General features: G+C 42.6%; 1 protein-coding gene across 4 annotated transcripts in view; it reads left to right on the plus strand.

Annotated features, from left to right (window-relative positions):
* Exoc6b (exocyst complex component 6B) overlaps positions 1–16,401 on the plus strand; it is a 437,176-nt gene extending 420,775 nt beyond the window's left edge. For 3 of the 4 annotated variants that reach the window (XM_040738230.1, XM_040738231.1, XM_040738233.1), the window contains 2 exons: positions 9,478–9,590; positions 13,314–16,401. In XM_040738230.1, coding sequence (XP_040594164.1) covers positions 9,478–9,590; positions 13,314–13,440 — 240 coding nt within the window. In that variant the 3' untranslated portion in view covers positions 13,441–16,401. Of the gene's footprint in view, positions 1–3,164; positions 3,263–9,477; positions 9,591–13,313 lie in introns of all 4 variants that reach the window. The other variant, XM_040738232.1, reaches the window with a different exon arrangement.
* The last annotated feature ends 1,040 nt before the right edge of the window (positions 16,402–17,441 follow it).

Here is a 17,441-nt window from a genome sequence, read left to right on the forward strand (position 1 = left end):
CTTAGAGTCTTATTGCTATGAAGAGACGCCCAACCTCAGCAACTCTTATAAAGGAAAATATTTAACTGGGGCTGACTTATGGTTTAGTCCACTGTCATGATGACAAGAAGCATGGTAGCATACAGGCAGACATGATGTTGAAGAAGCAACTGAGAGTTCTACATCTGGATCAGCAGGCAACAGAAAGAGAAAGTGAGGCACTAGGCTTGGCTTGAGCTTCTGAAACCTCGAAGCCCACCCCACACACACATATCCCTAGTAACACACTTCCTCCAACAAAGCCACACCTCCTAGTCGTGCCACTCCCTATGGACCTATAGGGGCCATTTTCATTCAAACAAGAACCAAAGCCATTTATTATGACTTTGTGGTAGTTTTCTTGCTTGTTTTTGTTTCTTGAGGAAGGATCATATTATGTATGTAACCCCAGCCTGACCTCTAACTCACTATATAGCCCATGCTAAACTTGAACTCATGATCTTCCTTCCTCAACCACAAAAATGTTGGGATTATGGGTGAGCACCAACACACATGGTTATGATAATTTTCCCTGCATATTCTACCCAGTTTCTCCAAACTTTTTGTTGAGCACCGCTATTGGTAAAATAAATTTTGAAGACTCACCTGTAGTACATATTTATGTTTATAGCAATTTATTAATGAACTATAATTAGATATGAATCAATACAAAAAGATACTCCAATCTACACCTTCTTCCCCACTGCAGTTTGACATGGAACATTATAATTGCCTTTAGAGGCGTGTGTGTGTGTGTGTGTGTGTGTGTGTGTGTGTATATGTGTACATACTAAACAACTAACATTTTAAAGTACATATTATTTATACAGGCTAAGAAAATTTCATCACCTATAGTTCTGTATATAAATTATATTTCAAGTATATTTTCTGATTTAATCTTAGAGGCTGTTTATCACGTCTGATGGTTGTGTCACTGATTTTACCTTCTAAAGTAGGTGATAAAGAGCCTGTACTGACTGTAGTTAGAGCTTTTGAGTTTTGCCATTGTTTCAATGCTTGCTTATGCTTGTATTTCTGGTATTACCTTCCATCTATGGTCTCTTTGCAGAGATGCTCCTAAACCCAGTTAGGAATGTGTGATAATTCAGTTAACAACTCAGTAATATAGTCCCTAGCTCAAAGGACAGTATACTGGAAGAAAAAAATAGTTCAAGGCTACTAGCCCCTTCTCCTACTACATCTATGGCAGCATTTCCACCCAAACTTCTCACCTACTGACTCCCCACACCTAAAAGTGGCAACTCATCAGCACCCATCAAGGCCCTGCCTCCGTCTCCTCAGCAAGATGCTGTGCTTAGTAAGAGGTCAACATCATTGGAAGAAGTGTTTGGTACTGTATCCCCATTCGAGAGGCTCCTTCAGGCCCCAGCTGGAGATGACTGTGGAGGCCTTTTCAGCCTACCTACCTTTCCCTTGCTCTGCCAATATAATAGTAGGAGTAAAAAGCTTAGATAGGCAATCTAGAAACATGAATTATTGAGGCAAATAATGTTTCTGAAAGTTATGTTTTCTTTAAGAAGAAAGTGTTGCTCAGTTGCCCACTGAAACAGCTTCATGATGCCTACATCCAAGTTATGGGGTTGCAAGAACAGCAAGGTACCAACCACACACCCATGACTCACTTTTTCCCTTCCTTCTTTCCCAGCAGAGGAAAAAGGAGGCTTGACCCTCCTAGAAGTTCTAGGACCCAGCTTGTAGCATGGCCATTGTTGCAAGGTTTGAGTAGAAATCCAGAGAGCCCAGGAAGTTTCTCCAGTCCCAATTTTGTCCCCTGTGGAAAATCCAGAGGCCTCCTCTGGATTGCTGTGAGCCCCTGTGCACTGTCCATCTTTGTACCTCCTGGGCTTCTGTTTGTGCAGTAAGATTGCAGCTATCAAGTTGTGCTTTGAGGCACACAGAGAGAGGCAGGGAAGAGGGAGGAGCCAGCCTGCCAGCCTTCACCCAGCATCTCAAACCAGAGATTTCTCTAAACCAGACAGCCAACAGCTTTGAAACAACTCCTTACTCAGATTTCTGATCTCCAGGGTTGTCCAGGCCATAGAACCATTAGAGATTTTCTTTTTAGCCTTTGCCATACATGTTAGTTAAATCACCCCTCTTCCCAGATCTGCCTCTTAACCAGCACCACAAATTTCTCCTTCTTTACCTGAAGATGCTTCTGTATCTTGAGGGCTTCACTCAAGCAGAAAAATCTTCCCAAACACTTCTCTCCTAAAGGAATTCTGGTGCCAGTTGTTGCAATAATGAAGTTCTTACCACCCTGTTGTGACTGAGTACTTTGTCTTCTTTCCTTTCTTTAACTTAATAGATATGTGAGACCTCACCCCACACACACACATACACACACTGCCCTTTTTGACCTAGATCTAAAGCTAGACTTTCCTGAAAAATTCAAAAGTACAGCTTTAGGCTTTCCTGGCATATGCTGGCTGTCATAGCTATTGACCTCAGCTATCACTACATAAAAGCAGCCATAGCTATGATGTTAGCCAGTGAACACAACTCTGTTCCAATAAAACTTTATTTAAAAAATAGGTGGTGATTACAGTTTTCCATCTTTTGCTCTAGAAAATACCAGGGAGCATCCTTGATAAAACAAGTAGAAAGGCTTTCAGCTGAAACTCAGTCCCCTTAACTTAGCACATCAATGCCATTTGTCCCTTGCTTCCTTTCTCTTAGTTATATCTAAAGTATTCCTCAGAAACTACCCTGTCAACTTCCTTGCCTGGCACTCCTACCTTACCCCTGCCAATTACCACCTGCCTGGCCTGGATCTATAAGCACTTCTTGTAAAATATGTCATCCTCTTCGGTATTTTAGTGTCTTTCACTCTGCATCTGCTCATTTACCAGCCCCACTATCTTCCCTGTGCAGTACCTGGGAGTGCCTGCTACATTATTAGTACTGTGTTTGTTAAAGTTCTTCATTCTTCTTCTGACATTTGCCCAGATGTCTGTATCAGGAAACATTTCTGAGGTCACACAGGAGGCAAGCCAAAGCTGTTCTTTGAATTGCATGGCCAAGGGCATGGGGTCAGGGGAAATCCTGGCAATAAACACAGATGGGTCATGGTCGGGTCTGCTGTTAGCAGTTTCTCTACAGTCTTTCTCTTGGCTTTCCCTCAGGTGTTGATAGATGCTTTATCTGCGATCACACTCTCAGTTGGAGAACCCTGGGCCTGCATTTGTTCTTTCTGTGCCCTGCTGCCGCCTAAAAAGTACCTGTAGGTATTACATTGTGAAGAATGCCTTATGATGTGATGAATTTTATCCTGTCAGACTGTCAGTGAGCAACAGATTCCTACCTAGTGTTCTAATGTTCCTGTCCCCTTGTGTAAGACGATTGTACTTACAGAAGACACAGTATAGTCAGAATTTTGTGGTATAAGTATCTTAGAGAGGCATGCTATCATTATTATCTTGTACTCTATCCTGGTTTGTGTGAAGAATTCTTTTTGATATATATATATATATATATACATATATATATATATACATTCAAGTTTTCCTTTTACCTCAAGGACATTATTGTTTTCAGAGCAGTTTCTACAGGAATCAGTGGGCCCATTCAAGAGAAAACTTGTCAACAAATCAAGTCTATGGAAAGCAGGGTGTGGCTCCTGTCAAGGTGTCCTTTGCTATGTGTACCTACCTTTGCTCCTGCCATTCTTTGTGCTCTGTGGAATCTTTGCAGCATGCTAGAAAGAGGAAGTTTTGGCAGAATGAGGTTGGGCCAGTGCTACCCAGTGGAGCTGGTGCAAACATGACCAGAATCCTCTGGGCTCTTCTGCATTGCTTATGGGTACCTTTGCTTGGAACCCTAAAGTCAAATATCCAAGACTGGGTTCTCTCCCAGCATGGATGCATTCCTCCAGTTTGACCTTCCTTTGTCCTCAGACAGCCTTCTCCCTAGTGCCACCTGGAAGGACCCTACAATTGGTCCGCCTGGCAAATTGGTTTTGGGAAACAAGAACTGTAAGTTTGGCCTGTCTTTGTACAGTCTCACCCAACAGGTCTTTCCTGGAACTTTGCACTTGTCCTGCTGTTAGAACCTATCTGTTCTCTGTCTAGATAGCTAATCTTGGAAAAAGATTTTGCTTTTGACTTCATTGGATTTTTCTAGTCTCTCTCAGCTACAAATCCAAAAAGGAAAGTCTTTAAAAAGTTTGGTCTAGTTCAAGGCCAGCCTGGTCTACATACTGAGTTCCTGGCAGCCAGAGCTACACAGAGAAACCCTATCTTGAAAAATAAAAAGAACATATTTGGCCTAGCTTCAGGGGAGTCCATAATCCTGAAACAGAATCAGTGAAGACTTAGAAAAAAACAGCTATAGCCTCTTTGAGAATGCAGGCCAGGAAGCCATATCTACCTTCTTGTACCTTATATTGCTAATCCTCTGTCTTTCTCTATATATCCTGAAATCAGAATTACAGCTTGATATTAAACAAGAGGAAGGTTCAAAATAATTAAGAAAATAGCATGCAATAAAACAGGTTCTCCACAAAGTGAACCCATTTCCTTTTCATGTGCTGTCCCTGTGTACACATTTTTGTGTAGTAACTAATTATTATGGTTTATTAAGTTAATTAACCCATGTGGCTTATGAAATATCACAAACTGTTACACTAGTTTAATTCCCCTGTTCTGATGAATATCATAAACAAATTATTTCTGTATGAGATCAAAGTTAAGTTCTCCTTTGAACAAATTAGCTCTAACTTAGACTGTGTCCTACTCTACAGATATTGGCACTTACTCTATCAGCTTGACAGTGAAATGCTCCCAAAAATATTATATCTGGTTTAACTCTTAAAATGACTTCTAGTTTATATATTGAAAATGCACAGCATTTGTATTACTAACTCAAGAATTTGATGATTGATTAGAAAAAGCTTGTAGATGCTAAGTTCAAATATAGCTCTATTGGGAGAAAGTACAGAAGAATAGCTATGATGTACCTTCATATTAGAAAAAGTAAAGCATAGAGTAGTTGCGCTCTGAGATGTTTTATAAATGGCTGAGTGATTAAGAGCAGTTCCCAGCACCCATACTGGGCAGCTCACAACCATACACATAATTATGTTGTACACAAGCACACATGCATAAAAAAACCAAAAAAAATTAAAATCCTTAACAAAAATCCCTGGGCACCAGCATTACCTCCATCACAGCCTGTGATAACCAGAAAGTTCTCCAAACAAGCCTATGCCTGCTGGAAGGCACAGTCACTTCCAGACTGAGAGCTGCTGCTTCATTCTGATTTGTAGAAAGCTATTTGGTATGCCTAAATTGAGGGATATCTTACCAAACAAATGACAAAATGTAAAATCCTCGTAAGTACCAAGGTCTAGAAATAATAAAGCTGAGAAACTGTAACATATTGAGAGACTGAAGAAGCACAAGACCAAGTGCAGTGCAGAACACTGAGTTAGAGTCTGGACCAGAAAAATGCTGTTAGAGGATAAACCCAGTGAAATTAGGATGAAGTTGTAGTTTCATTGATACAAATTTCATTTTTTAGTTCTGGCTATTGTGAAGTAAGACCAAACATTAAAGAGGAGTACAGTTGGCGTTGTAGTGTATCCCTAGTCCTGCAAAACAACAACAAAAATTGGATAGTAGGGGTAGATGGTTGAGGAATTGCCTAAACTTCCTTTGCAACTTTTCAAAATTATATAAGAAAACAAAATCTGCTGCTGCTATTAAAATGTGCAGAGAACATTTTTATATAGAACTCTTTCTCTATATATAATATAAGCATATCTATTACTTGACATTCCTGACATGGTTCTACCATTTTTGAGGCATGGCCTAATAGCCAGAATAAGTTAATAACTCTGTGTGTGTGTGTGTGTGTGTGTGTGTGTGTGTGTGTGTGTATACATGCATGTGCTCTGTTACTCAATTTGTATATTCTGGTTACAAATGAAAAACGTTGGTGTTTTCAGTTTGTGGTTCAAAATGAGGAAGAGTCATATCGTTTGGTAACATTTAACTAATTTAGCCTGGGTAAATTTGTCATGTATTTTATTTTCCTGTGTAATGGAAGAGTACTCATTTTAATGTTACTTGAACATGGCTTACCTGTTTGCACATATTAGATGCCTTTAAGATGTTTGCAGAACTAAATGTGTCCATATCATATTAAGAAAATCTGAGCCAGGAGGTGGTTGTGTTCAACTTTAGTCCCAGCACTTGGGAGGCAGAGACAGGCAGATCTCTGTAAGTTCGAGGCCAGCCTGGTATACTGAGCAAGTTCCAGCACAGCCTTCAAAGCTACAGAGAAACCCTATCTCGGAAAAAAAGAAAATCAAGATTAGAAAACCTATTTTATTTATTTGTTTCAAATTCCATGAAAATAAATGTTTGATTATTTCATTTAAACTATTTAGACTTCAAAAATTAACATTTTATGTATCTCTCAAAAAAATACAAACAAGAGTGAGCATATCACAAACATAGAGCATGCCTCTGGCATTCTGTCACAAGTCACTATCTATAGAGTCAACAATTTTAACAACCAATAGATAAAAATCATCCAAGTCCCTTTTCAGGAAAGCTGGTGTGAGAAGACCAAGGATGGAGAGTTATCTCATCTCTCTCTCTTTGAACTGTCTGTGTGTCTGATTAGTAAGTTGGCCAGTACACCCATCAGGTTTACCAGTTTAAAACAGACTCTTAGTCACAGATCCTCTGACCAGTTCAGGACACACACATGTTCTGGTCCTTTCTGCTGAGAAACTTCTGTCCCAGCTGCTTCCGGGTCACTTAACTCTGTTCTGCACATACAATCATCACCCGGCTCTTGGTGAGAGTTGCAGGCTAACACCTAAAAACTTGTTGGATGGATACTGGAGGTGCAGAAGGCTGCAACAGTAATGCTTGAGGCAACTTGGATGGGACACAGATGGGCCACTCAGAACAAGAGGCAGTGAAAAGCTGCTCCATCTGTCTTCCTGTGTTGCTAATGCTGGTGTATGAATATCAAACCGGTTCTCAGGACTGATTCTGATACAAAGTACTTCTACATTTTAATGATTAAAACATGAATTAATACAAAGAAAAATGCAAATAAACTTCACACTTGTAGTGTGCAGATGTGGTTAGAAATTTTGGAGATCATGTTCAATAATGAAGTCTGGGAGATGGTACCCCTCTCTCCTTTCTTCTCCACCCACTGTCTTCCTGTCATTTAAGAAGAATCTCTGAAGTACATTATGTGGCCTTTACTTTCTGGAAAAGAAAATGAGAGATTTAAAGAGAAGGAGGAGAAGCAGCAGCATGCCTGTACCCACTCTTTTCATAATTAGACCTGTAGAAGAACACCCAAAAAGCACTGGAGCTGTTATGAAAATGGCATAGGAAGAACTTGGGCAAAGGGAAACAGTGAGGAAGAAGTCTTAGTGAAAGGGGCCTGTGGAATTGGCCAACTGTGTGTTCTACTTCATGCCCTGAAGAACCTTACGAAAAGCAGTCCCAATACAACAGAATTACATTTGTAGAATGTAATAACGGAGTGACAGCACTGAGATTGATTGCTACAGTCACATTCCTGTGTATTAAACTGTTACATCTTAATTATTTGTGTGGCTTATTGGTCCAACAGCATAAAAATAGAACAGCATTTTAAAATTTGTCTCATTCCATGTTCAGAGATAAAAGGGTTAACCATTCTTCCCATTATTTTCTAGATGTAAGTCTTTGTCTACAGAGTCTGATGGCAATCACCAGCTGAAGGCAACCACTATACAGCATATGTTCACCAATTCAGGCACACTTCCAAAATATTTCCAGTAGTCCAGTTTTATTTCTGTCCAGGAAGTTGGGTGCCAAGGACCAGATTTTAAAAAAAACATGTACATATAAGCATCAACAGTTAACATATAAGATTACAGTCAACAGACTCATTTAAAATGGCAGACATAGTGAGGCTGGTGCTGGTTCAGCCACATCACCCTTCTGGGCCAGAGTACCCTGGGTAATATTTAAACTCACATAAATACACTGTTCTTGATCAAATAGTTTTCCTTATATAAAACATCTAGGAAAGACTCTTTCCTGATCCAGTTGTCAACATTGTTCACAAACTTTGGCTATCCCACCACCTTCCTTCCCTCAGCATTGATAACTGACAGAGCATTCATTCTTCCCTCCCCCATTATTATTTTTTTAAATATGTAGGACATTATGCTTAAAAGTCAAAACCACAGAAAGGTTACCTCAAAGTGTGTCTTCACAGAATGAGGCCTTGGAGCAACTGACTTATTTTTATTGAGAAAAAATGTTCCATTTTTGTTGTTGTTCCTGTTCTTAGGGGTTATGTTCATATTTAGATAATTTTTATAGTAAATAAATATTACTCAGAGATTGGAGAGGTTGTTCAGCGGTTAAGAAAATTGGCAACTTTTGAAGAGGACCTAGATTTGGTTCCCAGTACATACCTGTTGGCTCACAGCCATCTGTAACTACAGTCCCAGGAGATCCAGTGTCCTCTTCTGGCCTCTAAAGGTACCATTCATGCACATACTCTACAGGCATTCATGCAGGTAAAACTCATACACATAAAATAGAAATAAATTATTAATATTCTCCCCAGTATCTTACTAGTTGCAAAATACAGCCTAATAATTAAATAGGTGAAGAATCAGAAGTCTTGACCAAGTAGTCAAAACTAATATTACCAGTGAGGAAGGGAGGAATACTAGTAGCTCCAGATATGGCCCCAAAGGAGGGCATGGTGTCACTTGTGTAGAATTCTAGTTGGAAATACATATTGTACACCTGAGAAGGCATCAGATAAAACAAAGATGAGGGAAAAGTGGAGGCAGGAGGATTTCAGTCTTCAAAATATCAATTATCATATAAGAAAAAGACTGTTGAAATAGTCCAGATAAAAGTCAAGTGAAAAGATACTAGCTAAATGTAGAATCTGACCTCAAACTGTCTAGGACAATGAGTTAACAGCAGTAAGACTGTCAAGGACATTGACCATTCTATAAAAACAGAGTATGGGGAGCATCAGTACTGGATAACAGATTGAAGTTGCATTGTGGAGTACACTCACTTAATTTGTTCATTATTGAATTCTGGGCTCCTCAGGTGGAACTTGGTGTGCAGAAAGCTCATGATAGCCATTTCTCAAATGAATAATGAGTGATTACTATGGGTCCTGGGTTTGAGATCAGTCCAGAATAGTTTCTCCGTAGTTCAGCTTCTGAGGCTCACTGCTAGTATGGGATCTAGCAGGGATGGTCTTGTGCTTGTGGTGGAAATAACTCTATCATCTGACATTTACTTGATTATTTTCCTAGTTGTAGTGCAGCTGTATTTGCTTTTATTACATGTTCATTTCTGTATTTCAAGAGTTAGCTGGTAGTAAAAGATTTCTGGTTTCCTTTGTTTGGTTAATCCTTGGTGTGGATATTGGGATATTTTTCAGCTATTGGACCTCTTCATTCAGTGGGATTGGTCCACATACCTTGCTGACTATGGACAACCCAACTGCAAGTACCTCCGGGTGAACCCTGTGACTGCTCTGACCCTGCTTGAGAAGTGAGTACCCAGTCCTGTGCTCTGTATGGGGAGTTGGGCAGGAGGTAAGGGGTGGCATACAAGGCCAGTTTCCTGTTTCCAGGACCTTGAAACATCCTCGTTCTTAAAGCTATCATAGGTGCTGTCAGCCATCTTGATCATTGCACTTGTTAATCCAGTTGTAATTCTTAGCTCCAGCAAGCGATAAGTACAAATCAGAATGGGATTCTTTATTACCTTGCAACCTAACCTTTTAAAAAGTGTCTTTACCTAAAGAAGACAAGAGAAGATAGTAAGATGGCTTAATTTTGGCTCAGGCCAGTTTGGTAAGCAGAGGAGCATGTACTAGTCCTTGGAATTTAATATGTAGAGCAGAGTTCCTCAGAAATGTGGTTTCACTTAACTGGGTCATCCAGCACCAACTATCTCAAAAATAGCCAATGTGTCACACAGGTGCCAGTGGTATGCACTGCAACCTGACTCTGGGTTTTACTAAACTATTGAGAATTGGCAGACCCATGTCAAAGAGCTTTTTAAGACTAACTAGTCACAAGAGTACCTGTATCAAGGCAGTGTAAAGAAGTCCATGTGTATGGGCAGCCAAGCATACTCCAGCCCTAGGAAGGCAAGGGCTAAAGTCCAAGAGGTCAGAGTAGAACTTTAGACAAAAATAGAAATCAAGGTATATTGTTCTTACTTGTGAGGTAGGGTGTAGTATTGGAGAATGTGCCAGATGTAAGGAGGAAAGCAAAGAATAGACAAGAGTAGGATGCTGGACTCTGTGTTTGAAGCCAAAAGATGTGCTGAAAACTGATGGTTGCATGTTAACTTTCCCCCATGGTTCTCTCTCCCAATGACTTTCTTCTCTAGGATATCTAGAGAGTAAGTATATTGTTCACTTGAGACTTTTAATCAGTTTGAGGCAAGTCCTTCCAATTTCCTCAATGATGCCAATAACTAAACTAAAATCCTGGTCCCGTTAGTAGGTCTAACTGACCTACTAACTGACAAACTAACCTCTAAACCAGCCTGGTGCCACCCAGCTAGGCAATATTCTCTTTCTTTGTTCCTTACAGACCTTTGGTTTACCAGTTCATTTGGGAATGGGAGTGATGACAGAGACTTTTGGTTTTCGAGACAGGGTTTCTCTGTATTGTTTTGGAGGCTGTCCTGGAACTCGCTTTGTAGACCAGGCTGGTCTCGAACTCACATAGACTTTTCTTATCAGCACTAGGGAAAGGATTTCTTTTCTTATCAGCACTAGGGAAATAATTTCTTCCATTCAGCTTCCTGGCATGCTTGGTACTCTTATTGGCTACAGTTCAGTCCTGACAGAAAAGCTCCTAAGCAAATCCAAGTTCCTGGGGACAAGGCCTATGGCTTTAGGGTCTAGAATTCAATTCCTCATCAGAGGCAATCCCGACCCAAAGTTCTCAATACACAGTGGAAATGTGGAGATAGTCCCGTGTTTAAGCTGACACTCAGTCATTTCTTTTGAGATCCATTACTCTTCCTTAGGTATGGCAATTGGTGATGTCTCACCATTTTGGCCCAACTTACAACAAAGCTGTGTGCTAAACCCTAGCCATCAGTGAACTTGACACCTTTATCCCCAATTTTGCAAGGCAAGGGCTTCACAGGTCATTGAAATATTTACATTTTCAGCCTCAGAGGAATTCCTTCTCACCTGACCTGTTCCTGCTTCCCCAGAGGTAACTTCCACCAAAGTCTCTTTTTCCAAATCTGACTCTTCATAGTGAGGCAAGACAGAAGAACCCATATCACTGCCAGTACCATCTAGAAAAATCAAAGTCCCCGTGTTGCTAAAAGGTGGCCCAATTGGAGGAAAACAGAATGCTAGACTTACAGAAGGATAGGAGAAAGGAGGGTCTACTTTGAGTTTTGCATATCCCTGGGTGCAAACCATCATTCCACTGTCAGCTTTCAGAGCGTCTGAGAGTATGAATACAACCAAAGGCTTCAGTGACCAAGAACTTCTTGCCTTTTGACTTTGTTCTATCTTCTATAGAGTGCAGGGCCCTCCTCCTAAGCTACAGGCTGTCTGGCTACCCATTTCTGCACTGCTGCAGGAAATTATAACATCAGTCAAACCAAATGTCCTACAAATGTATAAAGGGCTCTTCTGTTTCCTCTTTCCTGTTGGTTTTGTGTTGTTTGGATTTATAGCTTATCCAGCAAAAGGAAGGGAGTCCTTCAGAATAATCTAAAACTCTGCCAGTTTCACAAACAAAACTGTGCAACTAGTGTTTAAAGAAACAAACTGTGTTCACGAGGGCCTTGGGGGCATTACGGAAAGCCCTCTTTCCAACCCAGTCAAGTCATCTGCCCTCCCTCCTAGCCTACAGCAGGCTTCCACATGTGGACAGAAACTCAGTGCTGGATGAAAGAATTACTGTGAGCTTAGACTAGGAAGAAAAGTAACAGTTAGCATTAGCTGTCACTATCAAAGAGCCAGACAGCTAAGCTTCCTTGCCACTCAGAATGCCCTTGTGGACTATATGCTTTCCAGTGGATATATAAACATAGATGAGCACACACTGTGTCTGGTGTACAGCATCTGTGCAAGATGTAAATTGCCTTTGTGAGATGCCTATCTTGATTCATGGCCTCTGACTATGTCCCTCTTCAAAAGGCTGCACACAGAAGAGGAAAGAGGTCCAAAATTGGCTGAAGACCTTTGGGAAGTATGTCTGGAAGTAATTTAGACCCTCTTCTGGACTTTCCACATGCAGCCCTAAGGGCAGGAAAGTCAGAGAGCCAGTTCAGTTCCAAGAACAAAGGTGCCAGCCAGCCCACCTCACCCACAGGCTGAGAATCAGGGTGCACAAACTAGGCAGAGTAAGTCGACAGCGTTGGATGCTGTGGATTACAAGCCCTCTTCAGAAAACAGCATAGTTCTCTGGCCTCTAATACAGTGGTTTGGCTGGACCTAGAGACTGCAGTAAATGCCAGTTTGGTTGTACTTTTTTTAACCCTGCCTCCTCATTAGGGCCATTCACCTGCAGAGCTTTAGCAGGACCCAAAACAAAGCTCTGAGCTTGTACACGATTATTGAGAGCCCAGACTATCTCTCACATAAAGCCTGCCTTTGTTAACTGAGAAGATGCCCACCCCCTGGGAACCTGCTTCTCTCAGCACTATGCCCACATAGCATCATACTACTTCTCATTCATAATTCTGAAACGAATTAAGAGGCCAACTCTTCATTTTTCCAGGGGCAAGAAAGAGTGACCAGCTAGAGTGGTGCTTAAAGATGTACAGTGGCTCTCAGGTGACTCATGATGCCCTGCTATTAATTTTAAGACAATATTTTTCTGCCTTACTTTCAAAATTCCATCACTTAGGTCCTAGCAGGGTCATGAAATAAATGTACCCCAGGAAACTTTAGGAGTGTGCTGGCTAGCAGAGCTGTGCTGTGTCTCAGACTCCTCTCCTGTAAAGGTGCTCATATGAAGACCTAAGGGTGGGCCAGGTGGGGAGGTGTGAGGATAAGGGCCTGACCCCTCCATAGCTAGCTCTTGACCAAAGGCAACTGAAGTCAGGAAGATGGTAGGTGCCTGAAGGATAGCTCCATAATGAGTAGGTAGCTGGACAATGGGAATATTCTGGATTCTTCCACTCTGTGTAATGGTTAAGATACATTTTGCCATTCATCCTGCTTCCTGCTTGTTCTTTGTCTGGTACCATCTCAAACACCTTGACCCCTTTCTCTCCTCTGTTTAGGATGAAAGATACTAGCCGCAAGAATAACATGTTTGCACAGTTCCGGAAAAATGAGCGCGACAAGCAGAAATTGATTGACACTGTGGCCAAGCAGCTCCGAGGACTCATCAGCAGCCACCACTCCTGAATGTTGGCCTTGGGCTCACAGAGGACATTTGCCGTAGCCCATGGTCCAGGATCTCCCCTGGACTGGCCCTGCATTTGTGCATTCTTCCTCAAAGAGAGCATATGTATTTTTTTATTAACCCCTGTACAGTATTCACATAACCTTTCCCTACAGTAAGAGAGGCACAAGAATAATCAAGAACATGAGGGGCTTAGGTGAAGTTACTGTCATTCTTTCTGATGTTATCCTGGGAAGGATGCACTGTCAGTGCTAACATGATGAGCCGCCTCCTATCCAGGGCCCCACAAATTCAGTGGGTACCTGGTACTGGGAGTTGAAATGAGGAAGTAAAAGGATAATAATATGTATCCTATTTGCTCTCAAGTGCTCACTTAAGTGCATAGGAGAGCCTGGCAGACATACCTATGTACTATTCCAAACCCAGCCTTAGTTTAAGATATCTATCTGCCTCATTGGCTAACGTATTGGTTCATAAGAGTGTGCCATATGGCAAGATGATGGTTTCACTCTGGTCCCCATAGGTGGCAGTTTCATTAATATAGTCTAACCCAACCTTGTTGCTGGCGAGAGGTAGTTAGCTGAGTAAATTCTTGGGCCCATGCTGAAAAGCAAGTTGCCCTACTGGATGAATTGGTTTTCTGAATTTTGAAAGCCAGTTTGGGTCCCCCAAAGACCCCAGGCTCCTTTCCATGTATCTCTGTTCCTTCTTTCATGACTTGGTTCATAACATAGATAAGCAGTGGCTTCTGGAGGTCCCCATGTGAGAGTCTCACACTTGCCTCCTGCAGCAGCATCTCTAAATGGTCAGATCCCCCTGAAGCCTGAAAACAGCCTGGGTGCCTTCACCTTGGGTAGAGCCTGATGACTTCTTGAGATTGGTCACTCATGTTTAACCAAAAGCCTCTAGCTATTGTCTTTAAAGAAAATGTCCCAAGTTCTACACTGTGAGCACAGCCTTCACAGGACTAGATGCTCTGGGCATGGATCTATCACCACGAGGTAAACAGGGTCAGCTATGGCTAATGGCTTGTTGCCTGTGGACCAGCTATCATCAACTAAGTCACATTATGGAGACAAAGCTTGTCTTGCTCAAGCCCGGGGCTCCCATCTTCTGAGCTGTCCCTTCGCCTCACCCGAGAGTGCTTCCTGGAGTCCTATCTTTGACCTCTGGAGCCTGGGCCAGCTAGATAGACTCCTGAGACCATGCAAGGGCTTTACTGTGATGTTGGTCAGAGGGGTCTACACACTCAGACAAATGTGGAAGCTGTTAAACTGCTGGTAAGAATATAATTGCATCATGGAACACTAACCCAGATACCCAGAAGTGTTTCCAGCTTCAGTAATGAGCAGAGAGACTGGCCATTCGTCACCTACCATGTGCTTCTGGGACACACTGCTTATGTATCTCCCAGGTCACCATAAGTCTACCCCATCTTGAGCACACCCTACCCATCTTGAACACCAACAGGAAGAGAATGTCACATAGAGGTACAGTTTTCTATAACTGGAGAGAAAAAGCTACTCAGGTGCTCTGCAGATGCCTGCAAGTCTCATCCTTGGGCTACACAATGGCCCAGAGGTTCCGGAGAGTCTCATAAGAACACCCAAAACTTGATTAGCCAAGGGAAGGCAGGGGCCTGTGGGAAAGAAGACAAGATGGTGTGTCCAAGCCCTGGATTTGTTAAAAAGGCTGAGAAGTGATTCCACTAACCTGAAGGTCCGCTGACTGAGAAGGAAAGAAAAGCACTTTGCCTGTGCTCGTCAGCCTTCAGTGTAGTAGAGAGACTGCTGGGCTGTCGCGGCATTTGTCCTTTTAGACTCCATCTTGCTGCTTGTCTAGTCCCCACCTCTGCCCCAGAGGAACTATCATAGAGTGAATGAAAACAGGTGGAGGAACAGGATCACTACCTTCCACAGCGGAGTCCTGCTGAAGGGAATTTCATGCAATCTCAGGGTGTGTGAGGATGTCCACCCAGCCCTTCTCTTCTGGCCTCCGCATCTGCCTGCACTGCTCCCTAATAAAAAGCAGCATGTACTTCTGAGCTGTGAAAGCCAGGGACCCACAATGTCAAGGTGATTATGAATTGATGAAGTAGAACTTTTTTTTTTTCATTTTATCCATAAGGCCTAAAACTGATCTGGCCTTGAGGACTTGATCACAGTATGCATGCCTGTAGGCCTCAAACTCTGTGACCTTACCTCAGATGCCTGCAGACACACATATTCTGAAGAGTCTCAGGTGGGGTGAGATACTGCTGCCTGGAGGTCCGGCCTTCCAACCAGATCCATATCTGTGTAGACAGTCTGGTTTGTGAACTGTGGGTAGGTAGAGGCTCACTTATTTTTTTGCCATTCATGGGGAAAAAAAAACTCTCAGTACCAGGTGACTCTGGTGTGGGTAGAGAAGAACAGGCCCTGCACATGGGAACCCACAGAGTCCCTTTCAGCAAAATGAGTATCGTGCACCAGGACCAACAGTCCATCTAGTTTCACAGCACCCAGCTCAGCAGGTCCCAGGCCCGGTGGTGGCACTGGCCAGGAGTTTCCTACTTAGACCTCTGAGTGCAGGCCCAGTTGGCTTCACCAGGCCTCCTCCAGACTGCTTTTGCCATGCCCTCCCTCTAGCCCTCCTTGCCTTCTTTTATTCATCTTCATTTTAGTCATTCCTTACTGGTGCATTGGAAACAGCCTTTTCATCTTCATTTTAGTCATTCCTTACTGGTGCATTGGAAACAGCCTTTTCATCTTGCACAGTTCCACATTTGTGGGAGAAATGTGGTGAGATCCATCTGCACCTCCAAAAGGAACTTTTTCCTCTCATGCCCACTAGGAAAGCAGCTCTGCTGTAGGCGGCCGCATAAGGGAGCTCCTCAGTGGAAAGAGCATGTAGATCACATTCCCCTGTACATGTTCCTCTTTTAACTGCTATTAAATATGAGATCCTACATACCTGTTCCAATAGCCACTGTGTTTCTTGTGAGTTTTTTGTTTTTATTCCTTTTGTACAATGTGTCTGTGATTTGTGACAAATACTGGATGGCAGGCAGTGTCTCCACTGAGCTGACTGAGGAACAGAACTAGAAAGAACCTGGTATGGAGAGGCCATATTGTGACCTCAGGTGTTGTTAAGATGAATAAAGGACACTGGCGCACAGCCACCAGTAGAAGTAGGTTGAAGTGCCTAGTTTATGTGGGATGCTGGGGTGAGCTATTCACCTGTGCTGTGGGGACAGGCTCCAGCCAATCAGGAGTGATACAAAATTATCCAGAGCAAGCTAGCCTGGCAGAGGGGAAGCTGAGCAGCAGCAGAGTGAAGAAGGGTCTGAAAGAAAGACAGGAGAGAGAACAGGTGCTCATGAGCATGATCTTATGATTTAACTGTAGGACACCACAGGAGTGCTTGAGATGCAGATTACATTAAAGCTTGAAGTTGCCCCTAGCCTATTGTATGCTGGGAGACAGTAAATGAACCTTGGGCACTCTGCAACTATGGTGAGTAGAAATGTCCATGCAAGAAGACCAGCCTGCTTACCCTCAGAAGAGGCTGGAAGGAACATCAAACCACCAGCCTGACCGAAGACCTGGGCTTTTATTCCTGCAATGCAGCTCTCTAGCAGGATCATCTTGAACAATTCATTTGCTAGCTCACTGGTGACATGAGAGTGGTTCCTATTATAAGGGCATTGTAAATTGTGAGGCCTGACATAACCATGCACTGTTGAAGGCCTTGTCATCTCCTCTCTCCAGTGTACAGCTTGCCCTCACAGATGTTTCCAAAGCTGCCTTGCCTTGTCTCTGGCTTCCTTCCGAAGCCCAGCACAAAGCTGGTGGGAAATACGTACCTCACAGCCCTGTGCAGGAACCAGGACCACCAGCTGCCTGGCTTGAGTAAAGACAGCCTTCCAAGAGAAGCCTGCCCTCAGTCCTACCTGAAGCCTACTCTGCTCTCATTTCAGTGCCAAAACGTATACACACACACACACACACACACACACACACAT

The sequence above is a fragment of the Mesocricetus auratus genome, unplaced genomic scaffold (assembly GCF_017639785.1).
Source record: "Mesocricetus auratus isolate SY011 unplaced genomic scaffold, BCM_Maur_2.0 Super-Scaffold_100676, whole genome shotgun sequence".
Classification (NCBI taxonomy): domain Eukaryota; kingdom Metazoa; phylum Chordata; class Mammalia; order Rodentia; family Cricetidae; genus Mesocricetus; species Mesocricetus auratus.